This window comes from Syngnathus scovelli, chromosome 6 (assembly GCF_024217435.2).
Source record: "Syngnathus scovelli strain Florida chromosome 6, RoL_Ssco_1.2, whole genome shotgun sequence".
Taxonomy (NCBI): Eukaryota; Metazoa; Chordata; class Actinopteri; order Syngnathiformes; family Syngnathidae; genus Syngnathus; species Syngnathus scovelli.
This window is the reverse complement of record NC_090852.1, coordinates 16259587-16281055: the sequence shown is the minus strand read 5'-3', so window position 1 is coordinate 16281055 and position 21469 is coordinate 16259587. Positions and strand designations below refer to the sequence as shown.

The 21469-nt window shown below is 43.6% G+C and overlaps 1 protein-coding gene, 1 long non-coding RNA gene and 1 other non-coding gene across 5 annotated transcripts in view; 2 read left to right on the top strand and 1 right to left on the bottom strand.

Moving 5' to 3' along the window:
- The window catches only part of shisal1b (shisa like 1b), a 37257-nt gene that overhangs the window by 11349 nt on the left and 4439 nt on the right, over positions 1-21469 (top strand). The window contains exons 3-7 of one of the 3 annotated variants that reach the window (XM_049723657.2): positions 1074-1183; positions 6251-6474; positions 17495-17725; positions 18565-18778; positions 19880-20176. In XM_049723657.2, the coding sequence (XP_049579614.1) occupies positions 17659-17725; positions 18565-18778; positions 19880-20176 (578 nt within the window). In that variant the 5' untranslated portion in view covers positions 1074-1183; positions 6251-6474; positions 17495-17658. Of the gene's footprint in view, positions 1-1073; positions 1184-6250; positions 6475-8151; positions 8174-12326; positions 12451-17494; positions 17726-18564; positions 18779-19879; positions 20177-21469 lie in introns of those variants that run through there. The other 2 variants (XM_049723661.2, XM_049723658.2) reach the window with 2 other exon arrangements.
- LOC125970914 (uncharacterized) lies at positions 16080-17587 on the bottom strand. Its single transcript, XR_007482296.1, has 2 exons — positions 17461-17587; positions 16080-16926 (listed from the first exon to the last, which is right to left on the bottom strand). It is a non-coding gene; the product is annotated as an uncharacterized lncRNA (long non-coding RNA).
- LOC125971394 (U4 spliceosomal RNA) lies at positions 20992-21132 on the top strand. The gene has a single exon (XR_007482441.1). It is a non-coding gene; the product is annotated as a U4 spliceosomal RNA (small nuclear RNA).

Genomic DNA, 21469 nt, shown 5'->3' with positions numbered 1-21469 from the left:
AAGCGTGTTTGATAGATGATGATGTCAGAGGAGTAAAGGAAGCGAAGCATAATGAGTGACCCCTCTGCCCACGCCCGCCGGCATGAAGCGCACCTGCGAGAACTTCATTCCACTCGAGTCTTTTCTAGAAAAATATTCCTTTTGATGCCTCGTAGCATCTAAAAAAAAAAAACTGCCACACCCATTGGTATAAATAAATACAGCAAATACATGAAAACCAAGGCACAGCTGAACATAGTATTTATTTCCACATGGTTATTTGTGACCCGGCAAGCTTAAGATGGACGCCAAACCGCTCAACTGTCATCTGTCGTCACCAATCAACGTGCCCTCGAATCTCTTGTCAAGTCAAATCAGAACTGCGTAGGTACATAAAAAGTCTGAAATGTTACATGCTATTTTCAAAAGTTTTTTTTTTTTTTTTTTGCTTGCGGCCTTTGCTTTGCATCCTTGAGCATGTCCGCAGTGTCACTGTCATATTAGAGTACTTTGATGGCCAAGTAATCAAATAGAACTTGACCATGGTCAAAGACCGAACGCGGACCTTGATCTGGCTTTCGGAACTGACAGACAAAAGCAACCGTTCTCGTCAAGTAAATTTTAATTCAAAAAATGTGCACTCGAGACCAAATGTCGGTGTGCCTGAAAGCGTGTTTATGCTTGTTGGCTGTGATTAGTTATTTAAACAACCCGATCGCATTTAACTTTGGGCTTCATTGTTGTCGGCCGACAATCGGATCCTGGCGACGACCTGTGATCTCCGACACGTCCGTCTGATTGTCGGCGATGAAAATACGGAAAGGAGGATTGGCATTTGTCGGTAAATTACGTGGCCGTGATCTCAAGGACACCGGGTTCTTTCGCCGAATGATTCCTGAACGGTAAAAAAAAAAAAAAACGCTCCATGGCTTTACGTGCTCAGCGGTGTCGTATTTATTGCCCCGCTAGTTCTTCGCAGTAACTCAGCTCTCTTCGCTTCGCCTGAGCAATTAAAATTTATATTCTGGTACTCCGGCATGATCTCGGAGATGATGATTCAGTCTTGGATGATTTCACTTGTTTGTCTTGTGCAGCCAAACACTGGAAGGAGCAGAACAGCCAAAGTTTATATATGAGAGGAGCCTGCTTCTTTTTACTACCGCGCTCCGTTCAGACTGAGGCCAGCGAGAGGACAACGGAGGAGGTATTTTGTGCTCAATAATGTTCTGGATTGAATCACATTTGATTCATGCTGTTTCTTATTTTTTTTGAACGTTTTGGAATGCATGAAAATAAGAGACGTGACTTTATTTGCATTTTGATACTGTCATAATAACTCCTCATTACAGAGTTTAAATCCAGCTAATATTTGTACTCATTTGTAGTCAGCATCCGAATGACCTTTTATTGATTTATGATAATGTAATTTAAAGTATAATTAGAATCCCCAAAATTGCTTAACGAAGCTTGTCCTCTCGCCATCTATTGGGGTGATTGGCTCGCTTTATAAGCAGATTTTAGAAGCAGTAAATAATTGTAAACTTTGTTCGGACTGAAAAATATAGCCTATTTTCATAACGAGTCCCTAATTGATATGCTGTCACTAAATTGGAAATGATTCACCACTATTCTCTTAAAAAAATAAATAAAAAGCTATTAACTTGGTTAGCAGTGAATGAGTTAAGCAATGTGGATATTTTTTGACACATAAAAGACAACTCGAAGCATAATTCTGATCTTGTATTTCCCTCATCCGAGGTCCGCTTACATGACCTCATCTGAGCCACTCCGCAAATTGCGTTTGACCCCAATCAGGCTACCGATGACATTGAGCTGACCCGACGTTGACGCACTGGCCACTCAGAATATTAATACACTTTCATCCCTCATTTGCGACTCATCCAGCTCAGCTCTACGTATGTTTACAGCTTCTCAACGCACGACACCTTGAAATGGCGCCTGCAAGACACGGAAGGTCGCATCAATCAGCAGTTTTGAATTATGGACCTTTTCCGACACACGGACTTCCTCTAGCGCTGAGCCACGTTACGACTGATGGAATGACAGATTATGATGACACCAAGAAAAATCCGGTGGAACTTCCAAGGTCGAACGGAAGCCACGTGATTGAAACAGATTAGATAGGAAAGGAATATCTCTGTCGTGCCTCCTTCAAAAGTCTCAATGCAGAGTTCAGGATGGCTCAGAAGTTTTTTTTACAAGTTTCTGCAAGTCATCAATCCTCTGCTGGCACGGTGGCGCTGTTGTAGTTACAGAGGACGTTTGAAAGATTTGCTCCCCACAGCAACGATGAGCTATTACACGCGACGGCTCTGGATACATGCGGCCTTAAAAGCCTATCAAACATAATATAAATAGTTCTCTGCCAGAGCTAAAACGTCTTGGCGATCGCAAGAAGCTTCCTGGACGGCTTCTGCCGAGGTTAATGTTTGTGTCACTGAATTGAATTCCATCGTTGCTGCTCCATTTAACTTAGAGGCGACTGGAGTGTTCACTTTGACATTCAGTTTAATCACAGCAGCAGCAGATATCTTTGTTGCATATAAATACCATCTGTGACTTTCAGTTTTAAAGATAAGATCTCATTCATAGCGGATTCTGAATTATAAACCGCTCGACCGTTTGGGGTTTTAAGATGTCGCTCTTATGGGGAATAATAGAAGTTGAAAGAATGTTCGAGATTCAGTCTATCACTTTTGTACACTCTAAGTATTAGTTAATCACTATGGATAGCGACACAAAAAAAGAAGGATTTCAAACTGCAAGTAGAAAGTCAACTCAAATCCGTCTGAGGCTAAAAAGAATTTTGCCGATGGTGTAGTTTGTTGTTATGGCAAAATCATCCCGCCGCCCCAAAAATTCACGCAGGCCTTCACCTTTCAAAACAGGCGTGACTGACAACGACGCCTTTGTGCAGCCTTCACAGTGAAAAGAAGCTTGACGGGTGACTTCGTTGCGCAGCCTTTGTTGTTTACACGGCAACAGGGATGAATAAAGCACAAAAACTATTGGCGGCTTTTGAATATTTGATGGAGCCACCCTCCGCTATTTGACATTTTATTGTATCCATTTTGAGGGATAAAAAATGGATTGAAATGGCCGTACAGTGTCATGGTGAACACGTCTGTGTCACACTATCAAATCACTCAGGATCATTTTTAGCTTGAATTAAATGCAAAAATAACTCGATTCATTTCATAGCAAGCAGCAATTTGAATTTTTCCCAAAGAAACGTCCAGCTGTTTATTGCCACTCGCCGTCAACAGATTGAGCAACACATGTAGACAAATATATATATTTTTTAATTTAATTCATTAATTCCGTTTTTGAGTTACAAGTGTGGTCATAGCTGAAACTGAACTCGTATCTCAAGGGACCAGTCAAGGTATGAAACAATAGTGTTGTTCCGTTTTGGCCCGATGTTTTAAATCGATTCCTCTCAGCCGATCGACCCTTGTTCCTCTGAAGCTTATTAGGAAGTTGTCCCTGACTTAGCCAAGCGTTTGTTGTGCGGCTTTCCCCAGGGACTTCTCTGATGAGCTTGTAATTGCCTCAAAAGTTCCTGTTGCTTGTTTCAAATCACGTGGGGCGCCACTTACCATCAGCAATCACAAGACTCGATCATAAAGCGCTCAGCTAGCTGGAAAATAGCGGCGCGGAAATCTAAATTCCCCATTTGAAAGGCAAACAAAGCTGCAGAGCACGCCGCATGCTTCTCGGGAAAATGAGAGGCGGACAAGCTAATTAAGCTGCAGTGTTGCGGAATGTGACTGAAAGTTGTACCATTAGATGAAATCATTGTTGGGTAGATGTAATTTTCCAAGCCTGGTGTTTGACTGACAGCGTTATTGCTCGCTGTGTGATTGACAAATTGGTCGTGGCATCGCAACAAAATTGCTTGTCGTTCCCAGCGTCGGGCCGTCCAAACTCTTGACGGCTGCCATTGTGCTATCAGACAGGTCAGGTCCTGCGGTATGAGAATTAATTGGCCAAGATAAAATAACATCAGTATAATTTTGAGATCAAAATGCTTTTAAGTGTCATTAGAGCTAGTAAAAAAAAATGTTTTAGTACAGTGGTGACCAAATTTGAGCGTTTTAATTTTTATTTAATTTAATTTATTTATTTTTTTACTTCCGAGCAAAAATTTTACCCAGGATTCATGTTTCTTTTTTTTTTTTTTTTTTTTTCCAGTTACAACTTTAATGTGGCATTTTATTCACATAAGCAAATTGGGCACAATTGACTGCACGACAAATCCTGCCTAGTAACAAGTTTCCTTCTTCTACTTGGAATCTGCACTTTTTCTGGATCTATGCCACTGCTTTGTTTTCTTCTGCCCTTTCCTAAGTATAAAGGAAATTGTTTTTTTATGCAATCCTGCTCGCTGTCACCCCACTCCGAAAATATCAATAGAACCACTTGGTGGAGGTAAGAAGTGCGCCTCAATATCCAAATGCAAGATGATTGTCCCCACCGGCCAGAAGGGTCCAAATGCACATAAGCAGCATCCTTCCAAAAAAAAAAGGACGCGCAATTACTCAGCACGGATTTGCACGCTTCGCCGGGCCTCCTTTGACCTCCATCTTTAAGCCGGGGCCCCTGAGAAATGATTTGGCGACAACACTCACCGGCTCGATCGTCACGGGACGAAGCCGCACATTTGAAAAGCATCACTTCCGTCGTGGCCGTGGAGGAAACGAAATAATCATAACAGACATTTCCCAGAACGGCTACCATTTAATACCAAACTTAGCCTGGAGTGTGTTTATATTTTAAAAAGTGAAAGTCACATCTGTATCAAATAGCCTGCGGGTAAAATGGCCGACTATATAAGCCATTCCTCGTCCAAAGAAAAATATAAAAATAACGAGAGCTCGCTTTCCTGGAATGTGCAGGCGGTGTCGATAATAAGAGTTGATGAACATGCGCACGGCCCTTTTGTATAATTCATGCCATGGAAAACAATTCAAGCATGGATGCCGGTCTTGCTCTTCTATAACCTTACTCACATTGTTACCCCAAAACAATGACTGCTACATTGTGACATGCATATCACGTGTGTGTGTGTGTGTGTGTGTCTGTCGGATCTTAAGTGAGCAATCCACACAGCCTCCCTGCTCGCATTCATCCATCATGACCTCATTTCCCAAGTACATTTCCCCTTCCACTCAATATTTCATAAGTAATGTAAGGAAGTGTGTGGCTTCGGCATCCATGTTTGTTATTGCAGTCTAAATTTCGTCATGTTCTGATCTCGCTAATCACTTATTTTTTTTGACATGGTTGAAATAAAAGCGCTAGCGAAGTGTCTCCCTCACGCTGAATGTTGATTAGATGAAGAGCGTCACAAAAGATGTCATGTGGAGGAATGTACTCGGCGGAACATGTTTAATGTTTCAGAAAGAACCTCGCGCCAATGTTGCGCAAGCAAAGAGAGCCTGCTGTTGCTTTTCGCCAGCAAGATCTCTCAGGCAGGTTCTCTTTGTTCCCGCTTCGGTAAAAGGAGCCGTTGACACCTTTTAGTAGAATTTAACTTCCACAGTCGTCGTTTTGTCACAGTGTTTTTCCCGTGTGCTCCTCTCATCAGTGTTTTTCCGTTGGCTTCTTCCTCCTGCTCCTCTCCTCCAATCAACCGTTCCCACCTGAGCAGTTCACCTGAGTACAGGATAACTTTTAATCTGATGCGCGAGACCTTAATCGATCCAGCGCCCCTCATGTCTATTGATTCAATCGGTCTCGGATCTCTTGAGAGACACTTAAACCCGGATGGCTTCCTCGTCACGTCGCAGAAAGGCATTATCGCGCGATCGCCAAAAGCACGGGCAATTAAATGTCACAAAATGTCAGTTTTGTTCTATTGATGGAACAGACAAAAAAGATCATTCTCAGGGAATTGATTCACCAGCCAAGTCTAATCGTCGACCTCTTCGAATAAAACATTGTGAACTAGCATGAAAACTTGACGGGGGGTGGGGGTGGGGTCTTGGGGTGAAAAAAATCAAAGTGCACAAAATGGATTTCACTCAGAAGGTAAGTTGAGCCCAGCGCTAACAGGAAGTGTGTGGCCCTCGGGAGGAATGACGATTGAAGGAGAGGAGACATACAGCCAGATAAACAAGCACTATGGAGAATCCACACCAACCCCTCCCTCCCTCCCTCTCTCTTTTCCCCACCCTCCCTCGCGCTCTCTCTCTCTCTCTCGTGTGTTGTTTCATCTCACTCTGTCTTTCGCTCTCTCTTAACTCAGCTGCCGCCGCGCTCCGACAGATGAGGGAGACACCGCCGCCGAGGAGGAAAGTCGGGGGCGTGAAGAGTGCATTCGCTTCCTCATCCGGCCGCCTTTCCCTCATGAGCAGCTCGTCAAGTTGGCCCGGGAGGAAGATGAGGAGGATCCGCGGGTGAGGGACGAGACGCAACAGGGTGGCGACAAGCTGGGAAGTGAACCTCCTCGCTTCTTCATGCTCCAACAAGGTCAGCTGCGCATCACCCAACACTTCACACCGGTGATTTCGGGCTCGGAGTGATTATCCAAACACACCGTCAGTCACTTTTAATTGAGAACATAAGTTGGACTTTCACTTTTGACTTTTTTGACGTCTGAAAGTGCATAGAGGCGCTCAGGTGGAGTGTTTATTATTTTTATTTTCCCTCGAGGCATGACTCGGAGGCTAATAAGCACAATTGGCAGGTAGGCGGTGTCTCTGGTGGGGTGACTTGGAAACAGGCGTGTTGGAGACGCTTGGTTGGATTTAGGCAAGAAAACAGAGGGGGGGGGGGGCAGGAGATTCCCTTTGTTCAGGCACGTCAAAAAAAAAAGCTTGCTCTTCGGTGAGATATTCTTGCCCAGGGGGGGCCACTGTCAGTTTTAATGATTCGGTGTGACTGGGAACAAGGTTGCAGACTACGATATTGCTGGCATGGCTTCGAAGATGCCTGTAATGTGGCTTCATCCACGCACGCGGAGAAGATTCACTCCCTGGATGATGAGCTCATATTATTTTGTGCTTCTTCTAAAGGCGGTGAGGCCTTTTAGGGCTTTAAATGGCTGGTGCTGGGCAGAATCTCCAAATTTGTCACTTTTCAGGAAATTCTTCAAGAGCTATTAACGTTGCGTCGTCAAAGAGAGCGAGATTTTTTTAACACCTTTGATTGGTCAATAATTTGTAAAACAACAGACTAAAATAAATTGGTGGAGAAAATATGAAATTGAGCAAATCTGAGAGTGACGAAATGATATTTTTTGTCAATTTTTGAACTAGTTAATAATCATCATTTAATATTTGCGTATTATAATAACAGCCAACAAACGCATGTATTTTCAAAGTTTACGACTGACATAAATATCCCTACCCCCAAAAAATTTTTGGATTCAGAACGAAAAGAAAAACAATAGAAATGTACATGCATTTTTAAAAGATATATCATCACAAATCAATATATAGAATAATATTCCGTAGATTATAGTTTGTATTATGGCCTCGGTCATTCACTAAAGTGTCGATCAACATTTATTTCTTACGCCGCTCCCCACTTGGATCAAATCCAGGACAGCATAGTGGTTAAGTGTTTAGCACGCCTGCCTCACATTTCCGACGAGTGACGTTTGGGATTCTCCCTTGCGTTGCTTTTCAAACACTGTACGTTAAACGGATGGCGTGCGTAGTGGCACAGGATGACCGTTGGCGTTTTTATTGGGGCCGATTGTTTTTAAAAGCAGCTCGGGAGTCATTTATTGTCCCCCCGCTTCTTTTGTGATTGTTTGGCTCGTAGCGGTTGAGCATGTGGAGTCATTACCGCGCGTGTTTAGACACCAAAAGAAGAAATATTGCGTAAGACGTGCACAATGCGCTTCTTTTGTGCGCGTCTGCGTCGAGCCGTTGTGTTTATAAAAGTAAAAAACGAGCCCTTCTCAGGACACTAAACATGCTCGCGTGTTATCGCTTCATCGTCGCCTCGGCGGGAGCGACTGAACACGCACGAGGTCACATGGGTCGTGTTTGGCCATCAGTCATCAGCGGAGGCGTGCGTGTGTTGTGTCACCTTGTCTCGCTCATACATGAGTGCGTGTCACATGACCGCTCAAACGGAACCTAGGAGAACATACTGTACGGTGTACTGTATATTTAATTCCATCATTTTATGCGGTGAATTCGATACTGCACCGATTATGGTAAGTACGTTTCTATTTAGAAAGATATCTTCACAAAGTGCTTTACGTGTTTGAAGTGCACTGTCGTAAACTTTATACAGTCAATAAAATAAATAAAAAATAAAGCTAAAATAGGTTAAGTCCCTACTTGAATCGCAGCAAAAGCGGTTACTCGCTTATTTTACGACAGCAATGAAAAGCCCAAACATGAGGGAGAATCTCAATTAAGATATTTTTTTCGACTTCTTTCAGTTGCCGTTACTTAAACGGGATGATGATGCACATTGATAAATGCTCGTATAATACTTGTGTAAAAGTTAGCGTATCGCTTATTTACATTTGTAGCCCCTCGTCTGCTGCCGTAAAATGTTGACAAGATATGTTGATAAGATAAAACATTCAACAATTCACACTTAGTCAAGTCTTAAATGTGCAAGTAGTGAAGTGTTGCCATAAAAAATCTGGAGAATTTTTAAAAATCCACCGCTAATTTCTTCTTTCTGCTTTGTGCAGCGCCGCCCTGTTGGTGCAATATCAAAAGTGCAGTCAAAGATAACAGCTTAAACACTGGTCAAATAAAAACGCTTCACCTATAAATTGTATGGACTGGAAAGCCAGCAAACAATATTGTACGTGCTCAGATTTTTTTTTTTCAACAAATTATACATTCATACCTCGCTTGCTCAAAGGGATACTAATCAAATGCAGAAGCAACTACAGTATGTCATCATGAGATGAATACAGTCCCAGATTCACTTATTAACAGTCCTTTGTGGGAACCCTAATGCTAATGTGGCCTCTGGATGAAAATTAATCTGACAGCACTGCTGTAGTCTACACACACACACACAAACACACTTATACACACGTGCATGCGGGAAAGCAGAACGAAGCGAGGGATCGTGACCGGTGCCTCGGCAGAAGCTATCAAGGTGACCATTTAGAGTGAAGAGCACTTCACATTGGTGCTGATGAAAGACAATCATCACGTGGCTGAATGTCAAAATCGTGCATGCCTTGTGTTTAACGCTGTCTCGCGGATCATCACGCTCCAGCGACATTAAAAAAAAAGGTGTGAGCCGTTATTCGGAGAAAGAATCATTTTCTTAGCAATTAAATTGGGAGTAAAAGGCAAAGAGGCAGCGGAGCCCGAGGCTGCGAGCTAAACGGCTTCGCATCGAAACGTACGGGGCCGACAAAGAAATCGAAAACCTCAGCTTAGTGATTCTTCTGGAAAAATAAGACGTCAACGTCAGCCTCCCGCCAGTCTTGCGAATGAAGACAAAAGTTGCTACAAAGCAAACATTTGACAGCCTCCCTGTGTCCGCTTTACTAGCTTCGCTAACTTTTAGCTAGTCTTGGGAATCTCACGCCATTCACGATGGCGAGCTCGTGAGAATCTCGTTGCCTAATTGTGTGAACGCTGTCGGACTGATTGATGAAACCATCATCGGCTAAATCATTATCTTCCACCGTATCAAACTCAACGGCAGCTGTTGTCGTCCACCATTGACGCTTTACACGAAAACGCCGCCCGCTTAGTTCATCGTGGCGTTTATTTGGCTTCCTGCCAGAGTTCAACTCTTGCATCCCGCTCGCGCGTTAATGAATTGATGACCGCTTGGCAGAGCTGAATGAGAAAAAAGTGTGACAGTTCGAGGGATGATTGATGACACCCTTGATACTACTTTTCTTTCCGCTCATTAGATATCATCTCGCCAAGACAATCACACACACACGATTCTGTTTTCGAGACGAAACGGGATCCACTTCATCTTGTCTTATGTGGCGCCCGCTACTTTATTAGCAAGCCACACATTGCAGTGGAAAGAAAAGTATGATGTCTTTTTTTTGACAGCAAAGACACATTAGCATTATTGATCTGCCTGTTGCTAGGCAGAATAGAAACGAGCAGTATAAAAAGGAAGATAGGGAAAGCATGAAAGTCAATCAACACCACAACGATCACGACGGCTTCTTTCCCTACACCTCTCCAAAGTTCATAGCTGAGAAAATGATCAAATATCTATAAGACATCAAGTCAGCGCATATTTACACACACTCGCTCTTTGTGTGTTTACGCGGAAGGCTGCGAGCGTTCTTTGCGTGTCGCTTTGCTTGATACGGGCGGAGAATAATTAAAAAATCAACAAGCTGTTCTGCCCGGCGGCGATGTTTGAATAACAGTGCCTCGTGTGTGTGTGTGTGTGTGTGTGTGTGTGTCTGTGTGCGTTAAAAAAAAGACTGATTCAGATTCTTTTGTCGTATTGACCCAGCGGAAAGAGTGAAATCACGCTTGAAGGAGCATTTGAAACGAATACTCGGGGAAATCATATACTGAGCAAATATTTATTAGCTGAGCTGTTTTGTTTTTTTTCCTCTCGTACCCGCGCCAGGCGTTCATGACATAAATTATGAAGCATTATTTGAGAAGCCCGCTTTTCTCCGCCTAATTGTGACGCCGCGGGGTGTTTTCCCGAGGCCGTATCGGCGTGGAAATGTTGCGTAACGCCGCGGCCTTGCTTCGCCGTTAACTGGCCCGCAGGCTCAACCTGTATTTAACCTCCTATCGAATGACCCCCTCCTACATCATTGATCATGATTCTTCCAATTTTCAGTGTTTATTCAAGTAAATTTTATTTTTTTTTTGTCTGTTTGACTTTACACTTATCCAATTCGAGGGCTTGACTTTGCATCCGGCCGATTGTTCACCTCACAAGAACGAATCAACAGCGGCTTTCCTCGTTCCGGCTAATTAGCACGCTCCATTTTGTCTCACTTGCTCCAAGACCTGATTAATCTGCAATTAATTTGGCTAATTTAGCGCTGTGAAAAAAAAAAAAAAACCTCTCTAATCGGCACAATAATAAACATTGTTAAATTAAAAACTGACATCCATTAACATTTTTCTAAAGGAAGATTCATTGTTTTCGTTTTTTTAAACCTTGTATCCAGATTAAAGCACAGCAGAGGAAATCGGTACAAGTGCAGCGCAAAAAATCCTCTCAAAGGTCCCCACTCTATATAAAGCCATTGATCTAAGCGACCCTCCCGCTAGAGGTGGCGAAGAAAGAAGCTCTACCCCCGCGGGGGTCGCCGCTCGAGGGGTTAAGCGTCCGTGTCAGACTCTGGCTCCTGATTAAAGAGCCAGACGAGTCACTGCTCCAGCCTTTAGTCACCGCAAATCACTTCTTTTTGTCGGCCTGAGGAGAGGAGCGTGTCGGTCAAACCAGCTTTGTGAACCCGAGGAACATTTGGCCTTCTTTTAAAAATTTTTTTTTTGCCCCCTTGCTGTATTACAAGGTGATAGAACTCACAGTGCTGCTTCCGACAAGAAAGATAGGCAAATAACAAACAGGGCTTGTTTGCGACAGATGGCGCTTTTGTGTCTTTATTTCTCTCTGAAGGCTCGGCCTGCTGTGCTAAGTACACCATGTAGCAGGAATTCCCTTTTACCGAGGCTGTAAACCAGTTTGTCGTGTGCGGCCTATAGTGCCGGGATTCCCAAACTGTCCAAAAACACATTGAATCTGTTATCGTGTTTTCAATTCATCACTCCCAGTCGGCGTCAAAGTACACACAAAACAAAAAATAAATAGGCCTTGGCGAATTTCCTTTAGCTTAATGCTAACAAACAATGTAAAACAGCATAGACAGGCTAACAAAGAGTGCTGCGGGGTTATAACTCTTCAAATTAGCGAACCTGAACAAAAATGGTGGAGCAACACATGTGGATAGATAGTTTGGGCATTTCCTAAAATAAATAAATAAATAAAAGATAGTCGGATAGCTGTCAAATTTGAGCCGATTTCATTTGTTGGCACTGTAGGCCCGACTTACGCTGTAAATTGCACACCCCGGCTATGCCGACTCGTCAATCCAATTCATAATGTGCAATATGTCCGCAAAGATAACAGCATTTCTAAAACACTCAGTAATTCCTGAGTCATTATGACCTCAAATGACAGTCGTTTCCAATCCACCATGCAATGCCAGCGCCCACCATAATCCTTTCCCTGCAGTAATGACTAATAATAAAGCCTTTTGCATATTATTAGTCAAACTGCAGGTTGCTGCCATTGTTAATTGGCATCATAAAACTTAATTCACAGTCTGAGAAATGCGCAGAAGGGCTTTTTTTTTTTTTTTTACGAGTCGCCGCAGAGTTGTCGACGCACAGGAAGTTATCATTCACAAGTGTGCCAAAAGCCAGCCGGCCAGAGTTCACTCACCGGCGGGTCAAAAGCGGAACAGCCTGCGTAATGATGAAAACGATGGCAGGTGGAGCAGCACTTCTGGTAATTATCGTCGTAAAAATAATACCGACTGGACGCATCTGCAAGCGCCGCCTCGGATTTTCGCGGGCCAGGTTGTATAACAGGCGGCCAAAAGGATATTATGAATGTTCCCGGTCGGTTTGCTCCGAAGGGAGCGGGGGTCCTTGCGTCACTGCGGCGAGGTCGCGCTGCCCTCGGAAAACGACGTGGAGGCAAAGCGATCCGTTTTTATTGTTTTCTTGCTAGCTTGTTGGCTTGATCATGTGACCTCGGTCTTAAAAGTTTGAAAGCAAGCTAGTCTCCCTTGAAGTCTTTAAATTTTGGAAGGTGTTAATGGTTTCTATGGCAACGTTGGACTTGTGGGACAGGTTTGATCTGTTACGATTGTTCACTTTTTTAATCACAAGGGCATTTATATTCTCAGCGTTAAGTGTTGCTGCGTCACCGTGTGTTGCGTAACGACTTGTGTTGGCTACAGGGGGACAATAACAAAGATGATAAAGCCGCTCTGTTGTTGCCATTTTGTGTCCTCACGTCATAAGAATTTTTTTTTTTAATTCCCAGCAGGCTGTTACTTCGGTGCTATTTTAAATCCAGGGTCAGGCGGATGTCAATCGGGGGGAGGTTTCCAAGGGAGATATCGCGCAAGGCCCGGCTGGGGTGTTAAAGTGAATCCGAGCAAATAATGGCGATTTGTGTCCGTGTGATAGCGAGCGGGTGGTCTTGTCTGCATGCATCATAGATGACGAAAGACTGCGGGATGACAAAACGAGCTGGCGAGAAACGAAATAGCTGTCGGCATATTTGAACCCAAATTTTGCCTCGCAAATGGAGTCAAAACCGATCGTGTCGTATTACTTGATGAATTCCACAATTGGCCCTCAGAACGTTCCGGTGTGGAATGTCAGCCTTGACCGCTTTGATAGTTATTGGATGCTCCTCAGTAGCACAATTATTGAGGCGTTTTTCATTTGAGTCCAACAAAGCCTGTCTGTATTCTCTTGAATCATCATCCCATGACCCCGAGTGGGTGGGAGCCGCACGTCGGGACTCTCTGTGATTTGTATCCATGACGGCCGCAAAACTGCGCTTCCTCAATTTAAGCTCGCTGACTATTAAGAGAAGTTGTGCAGATTTATGATTCATAAACATCTCAGGCAAGAAGACGGCGAGCGATTGTCGCCACAATGCTTCCTCCTGCGTGTGCTGCTATAATTACACTTCCACGTCGTGACATGGGATTGAATCGGCAGAAATTGTAGAACCCGCCCCTCCGGCAACCCCCCCCTCCCCCACCCGCTATGCATTTCAAATACTGATTTGAATGGAAATAAGGTGCTGCAGGGAGAGCAGGTAGTTTCTGACCGGAAAGATCTAAACAACTGTCTCGGTTTACGCCGGAGCAGATTGGAACAGCTGGATATCACGCTTCGCTTTTGATTCAAATTTCCTGAGATTGATTTTTCAAGTGCAAGGATAAGGCAAATAATAGGAATCATTGTTTCAGGGATGATGCATGTGCACTTTTCAGCACTGCGCTTAAGGAGATAGAAAGAAACTTTTGCCAAGACTGAGATGCGGAAATATTTTGCTGTGCCGAAAGATATTTACATTGTTGGATGAGAATATCCAAATGATGGAATTTGGCGACGTGTGCTCTCTTTCACAATAAACATCCATTTTGATCCTCCGGTCGGCCTTGGCCACTGACGGCGCTTGCCAGACAAAATCAAAACAGCGAGGAAGCCGACTGGCTTCCATCACTGCGACGGTCTCTCAGCAGGTACAAATACAGCCGGCAGATGCGAGTTTTATTAGCATCCGTAAAGCTAACAAACCATTAGCGGCGTGAAAGCAAAACAGGCCACCCGTGCAGTGAGGTGTCTACGGTGCACAATAAGCCAGCCCATTTATGCAGCCTCGTTGGCACTATGGCAACCCCCGTTTTGTTGCCCCCCTCCGTTATCTTTTTTTTTTCTCCGCCTTTTACACCTCTCGTTTTACTACACCGCTAATTAATTGATGTTACACTCACTCCTCGTATCTGGCATGACGTAAATGTCTCCCAGGCAACATCAAGCCACCAGACCAAAACAATCTGCCGCCTCTGGTCTTTATTTAGAATATTTGATGTGGAAAATTTATTCAGCCGACCGATCATATAAATCTCGCTGTCGGGCCTGCGTGTTGTAAAATATGCTGAAGCTAATAATGAAAGAAAAAAAGCAACTTTGTGGATTTAATTACTTTCATAATATGATCATTTTTTTGTCGTGTGACTGACAGGTGTGTCGATTTTAGTTTTATATCGAGAACGGCTAACCAACTTTTGCTGGAGAGTGATTCATACTTTTATGGTTGCCGTAAAATCTGGAGAAATTTATATCTTGGTGATTAATGTGACTTTATTCCAAATCTTAATCAATATTTCATGTTCAATGAAATGAACATTAAATCCTAACATGGCCTTGCTATTCCGATAGTCTCTGACTTCGGTACTCGGAGTCTCAGCTCAGTTCCCGCTCGTGTGACTGTAAACGGTTGTCGGTATCGATTTGTCCCCCGAGATGGCCCGGCAACCAGTCGAGTGCAAAGCGCACTTTTTTCGCCCCCATAGTCTCCAGCTCCTCCACGACCTTGAGTGGAAGCGCTTTTGAAAATGGATGACTGGCCATCGATTATTGCTTCTTCGCCGTGCCGTCGTTCAAATATCCTGTCGGCGCCGAGAGTGCTTTCCACTCTGCTGCACGGACATCCTGAAGAATACGCCATGACATCATGCCTGTCAATGTCCCTTTCGTGAGCTCATATCCTAATGGCACTCCGCCAGGATGTTTAACGCCCTCCACTTTCTTTTAACGATTCCATGTTGAGGAAGACTGATTAGTGTATGAGCTCAAGACAAGATTCTCATTTCCAAATCACTTTACACACATGCTAGCAAGAATGACATCAAGTTGAAACATTAACAAGGATGTGTTCATTTGTTGGTGGAGGATGACAGGACTGTACCATTTTTATCCAGGATAGGGGGGGTTCCATTGTAACTTATGACATAAAAGCTTTTGAGTCATTCTCAAATTTTTTTCTTTTTTCTACAAATCACACTAGATTACGTTTTAGACAAAATCATACAAAATTCTTGCGTGAAAACTATTTTATTGCCGGAATGGACTACACTACCCCCCCATTCCCCCCTTCTTCCGTTATTCTGCTTGGCCTTCAGTGAAAGAAGTTTGGACATATCTGATTTAAGGCTTTTATAACTCCGGTGTGGTCCGTGATGAAAACGCTTATCATGGAGTTCGATGAAGCGGTCAAGGTTCCCCTCTTCCCCGTCCGAGCCTTGTTTACCGAGTTTAACAAGCTCCCGGCGTGTAAAACAAAAAGCATTTATTTGTCTGTATTGGTCACTTGTGCTGGCACCGAGAAATATTAAGTGAGCAATTACCGCCGGTGCCGCCGAGGCGCTTAAAGAGCGCACCAATCATCGCACCGCGGCGAGACGGGAAGGTTTGATTAACATTAACATTCGGGGATAACAAAAGTACATTCTGCTGCGGATTGTACGTGTTGAAATATAAAGTCCAATGTCTGACAAGAGACTCCTTTGCTTTCCATCAATTATTATTTATTCATCGCAGCCAGCCTTTTAGTTTTGTCGCTCGCACCTTTATTATTTATCAAAAGCACAGAAGAAAAATGTCTTACATTTTGCTGCAACATTTCATCCTTTTAACTTGAAAATGAATTTACAAGCACAAACATGGCCCTGCCTGGTTATTTCAGTTTTGGTTAATTTACGGCGGAAACATTTCCAGCCTACTGCAGACTAAAAAAAGGCTGGAGTCTTTCCGATTCTTAATCCTGTTTCTATTCCGTCACAAGCAAAATGATCCAGTATATTTCAGATGCTGATTTCATATTTTATCTCAAAATGCTGCAATTACGACAAAAGTGGCTTCCTGGGTATTTCTTTGACTCATTTTGAAATTAGAACGGATGGATTGGCAGAGAGGGAAAGAGTGGAAAAAAATATCCCTGTCTCCCGGGACGTCAGCTGGCTTTTAGAAGAGGGAACAGCTCGTCCAATCTAGCGTGCTTTTTAAATATAAGACGAGCAGCCCGATGTGTGTTGAAGCTTTCGCCTCCTGTTCTTTTAATAAGTGGGAGCTAGCGCAGGTCGAACTTTAATTTCCTTCACCGCGCTCAATTAATGAACGTACATTTTTCATTAGCGTTCCAAGTCATGCAGAGCCACATTTCACTTTATGCTAGCTGCTGTGTGAGTCTTTAAAAAATGACTGATTGGTGCTTCCACTTCCCACCACGATAGGACAAAATGAAAATATAAATACAGTCGTTGTGCCTTGAGATCGGAATTCAAGTACGAGCTCTCAGAACTTAGCAGCCGCCATTCTTCCAATTCTTCAGTCTCAATCTTTTGACATGTAAACGTGACCGTTGCTTCCTCATCCCTTTGACCGCCAGCCAAGTCTGTAAAAAAAATAAAAATACAAACTGGACCTTAGTGACCTCCTAAAAATATTCCCTCAGAGAATCTTTTTAACTTCCTGTCTTTGCTCTCATCACTTGTAACCTCTCCCCCCTCCTCCGTGCGATGTTGGTGCTCCAAAACAAACCACCGAGTTTACCCGTCTGCCTCCGCTTTTTTTCTCAGGGTGACGAAAATGCGGCAAGTGTTGATGCAAAAGCCCAAAATGAAAGTCTGGGCGCTCCTTAATTAGTCCCAACAAAATTTTACACTAACTAGCGTGCTGATGGAAGAAGGAAGCATTTATCGCTTTAGCCGTGCGCAGCTCTGCTTACCTGTCAGCTTAATGGCAGGGTGTCTCTCACTGGGGCCGACATTATGTAAATTGTATTACATAACATTTTCCGATATAGCCAGATCACCCCAAAACAACAAATTGTGGTCACATAAAGCGGCGAAGAAAGATTTTAGAACAAATCGCGGTCACTTAAAAGCATGCGGTCGCTTGTGGAGAAAGAGCAAAGAGAATATCTCACCCTCCTCTTTGTGTGCATATCTTCTTCCCATCAGGGCTCCTGACTTCCTGCAGCAGCCGCATCATCATCAAGCATGTGAGAGGAGCTCTCAGCATGCACGGGACGACCAAGTCCAGCACAAGCTGAAGCAGCACCCCGAGCCCCCCACCAGCCAAGCCAGCCTGCCTCCCTCCTCCTTTTCCACATGAGCGCGAGAAGATGACTATCACCAGTCGGCAGTCCTTGAATGTCCTGACGGTCATTTTCCTGCTGCTGTCCACTGCAGGTCTACATTTTTGAAGATACTCAATTTTTAGTGGCACTAATGCCAGACGTTATGGCCTAAAAAAATAATAGGAAAATCACTTGAAAGGATTTATTTTCCTCCAAGTTTTTTAATATATTTTATTTTATTTATATATATATATATATATATATATATATATATATATATATATATATATATATATATATATATTTTTTTTTAGATATATATATATATTTTTTTTTATAAATGTTTCCAAATTTTACAGCGTGTTCAGAAAGTTTGTGTGAAGGTTTTTTTTTAATATATTTTATTCAATATATTTTCTTTTTTTATATATATATATTTTTTAAAAATTTTAATTTATTAATTTATTTATTATATATTTACTTAGTAATTTTACAGCGTGTTCCGAAATCAAGCAGGTCGGTTACAAAAGACCCTTTGTCCATTGAAGCAGCCAATTTGACACTCCTTTTAATCCTTATTAGAATTTATTGTCAATTTTTTGCCAGCTCAGCTCACTTTTTATGCAGCAGGATTTATGAGACGAAAAGCTGCAAATGAGTCCGGTTACATCGTCCGCAACGTAGCCAGCGTGAAGGTGGAAACGAACGTTTTATGTTGCTGCACCTAGCCGCTCTGTTCGCTTTTCTTTCATTGCCCTCGTCGGGTGTGAAGATGGTTGAACCTTTTTTTTTTCAAATCCTGATCTATTATCATCTGCACTTAACCTTCATCTCATTCTTCGGCTTCTTTTTGAGCTCAGGCGATCAAAGCAAACACAAACATCGATTGATCTGAGCAGAAAGGAGACATTTGATGCTTTTTTTTTTTTCTCCCTCTCACCTCCGCTTCAGCACTGTCAGCTCACTACCGAGTGTGCGAGCCCTATTCGGACCACAAGGGGCGCTACCACTTTGGCTTTCACTGCCCCCGGCTGTCGGACAACAAGACGTACATGTTCTGCTGCCACCACAACAACACGGCCTTCAAGTACTGCTGCAATGACACCGAGTTCCAGGTGCTCATGCAGATCAACCTCACCACCTCCTCCCATGGCTATTCACACAAGTGAGTCAAAGTAATTGATCCATGACGTACCTTTTGGAGGCAGGAATTTTTTTTAATTGAAAATATAATAATATTTAAAAATATATGTATAAACTTGGGATACTCTAGTGCTGGATTTTGGTAGAGCTTTTGCTTCTTTCACCAAAGTCATTTCATATTCATTCCGCACTCTGTAAATGAGAAGTCCTCGGAGGTTATTTTGTTTCCTGTCTTGTCTCAGAGCGAGCAGGATCGAGAAAAAAAAAAAAAAATTGAAAGGCCTGCATCCAAACGAGGACAAGGGCTGGATTTTGGAACATGAAGCGTAACGTATTGTTGCAGATGTGTTTAGCACGGCAGGGGCAGAAGCAATTTATTTTACAGTGGCCTTAGCGGATATACGCACTCCTTCAGAAAAACATTTTCATTCAAATGAAATCGCGTCTCAGAGTGTCTAAGCAGGAATGTCCTTCATACTTTCAATTTCTTCAACTTTCCCTTTTACGCCATTCGAGGCTCATTCTTACGCAATTGAGCGACAGTCTGTTCGTTTCTCGTGGCTGAAAGCATCCGAACGTTGTTCCCGCCATTTTTCTTTCTATGCCGCGTTGAATATGGAATAACATTTGCTTCCGTCGCAAGGTCAAGATCGATCGAGTCGGATCGATGTCCTTGCGTGTTTTTGTCTGCTTGTCCTCGCCTTGACTTAAACACAAGCCTTGCATTAAGCGCCGCTCTCGCAAGCTTTGTGTGGAGTTTGCCAAAAAGACTTTCTGGCTCATTTAATTTTAAGGCCGCGACGATTAATCGAATAAGTCCGAAAACTCAATTGTGTGCAGGGTTAGTGCTACATTCCAGAAGCTAACGCTAATTCGTCCACCTAATAAAAGTCATTGCAGCTCTGCTTACCGTTTGACTTTGACCTGATAGCTGGAGAAATTCAAAATGGCTCACTGACAGAAATAGGCGTATGAGTTACCAAAGATTTACTGCGATGTTCAATTTCCCACTTGATGGGTGGCGCCGGGCTATCCAGCTATTTGTATACAAGCCGTTAAAATGTCACTTTTGCCTAATCCGCCCCATTAAACAGGCAGCGTCAATGTGTCCATCTGTGCGCAGTAATTACACAGCGCTGGTGGGAGTGTGGATCTACGGCTTTTTCGTCATGGTGCTGCTGGCTCTGGACTTCCTCTACTACTCGGCCGTCAATTACGAGCTGTGCCGGGTCTACTTGGAGAAATGGGGCCTGGGGGGTCGCTGGCTGAAAAAAGCCCGCAGTCAGTGGCAGCGCTCCACGTTGGACGAGAGCCAAAGCCAGGCTCAGCCCGCCGCGCCCGGTCTCTACCAACCCCGACACAGTCTCCGAGGGGAGAGCCACAGCCCCACGCTGCTGCCCTACAACACGTCCAGCGCATGGTCAGTCGTTTTTTTTAATATTCCTCTTCCGCTCTGCGCTTAAAAATAGCTTCCCGAAAGATAGTTCCTTAGCCAGCTCGTTATTAATCAGGAAAAATGAGTAACATGCACAGTTTTTTTTTTATCTGTCCGTGGCCTAGCGTGAGGATTGTTAGCACATCCGAGATGATTTACAACCATGGGAGGGATCCGGTCGTATCCTTTCGAGAGCCTCAGCGCCGGAAGCGATGCAATCATACTGAAGAAAGGCGCGTTTGCGTCCAGCGCGTTCCATTTCTCATTCACTTTGCCACACGCCGGTCCGTTTCACCCGCGCCTCTCGGGCTGCCATCATTTCTCGTAGCCGCTTTTGACAAATGACTCCCACCGCCACGCAAGGGGCTCCTCTGCCTTACGGAGAGACGCTTAACTAAGAGGGAACACGTCCGCGGGGTCTCCTCATTAGGCAGCGGCTCAGCTCAGGGCGACGGCACTCATCAATCCTTCCGACCCGCCGAGGCAGCTTTAAGGCTATAAAAAGTGGGCGATGGCTGAGGAAGCTGATCTATGGCAAAGTGGGCCAAAGGAAGCATCGTGCGCTAAGCGAACATATGCTAACTCACGCTGTTGACGGCCTTTGCCCTTTAGAGACAAGGACGTATTGACAAAAGAGTATAAAAAAGTATGTTAACCACGACAATAATTGTTCCGAGCCTTGCTTAGTTCAAGTCGAGCGCTAAGTGCAGTCTAACTGCTGGAGTTCATTTTATATTGAGACCGTCGCTGTGGTATGTACGCTGGATGGTGACTCCGACGTTTAGCGCCTTTTGTTCATTAGCTTTGCGCAGTGGCAGTATCGTAGCCTATGAGGTTTATCCGAGGCGCGATTATTGCTAGTTGAAAACTTTACCCAATACCCCGCCTTGACGACTTGAAATATAGTCGGCTATGGCAATTTTTGACGGTCTCTGCGGAGACTAATACTCTTGTGAACAATATCATAATAGCCGAATGATTGTCACCAAACTTCAGCTGTGTCTTGGGAAAATGGTGTTTGATTGTCAGCGTCGGAGTTTCCATGGAAACAGGTAAAATGCACGACCCAGTGTTTTGTTGGGGAATCAAAAGCCCATAATGCATTGCGTCGCAGTACTCCTTAATATTCGATATTTAAAATTTTATTATTTAAGATATAGAACGTTTAGTTCAGAGGTGTGTTACCAAAAATGTTAATGTTTTGTGTGTCTGTCGAATTTTAATAATGTGGAATTTGTGAAGGTTGTTTTGTGTTATTGTGTACATATGTGGACCGTC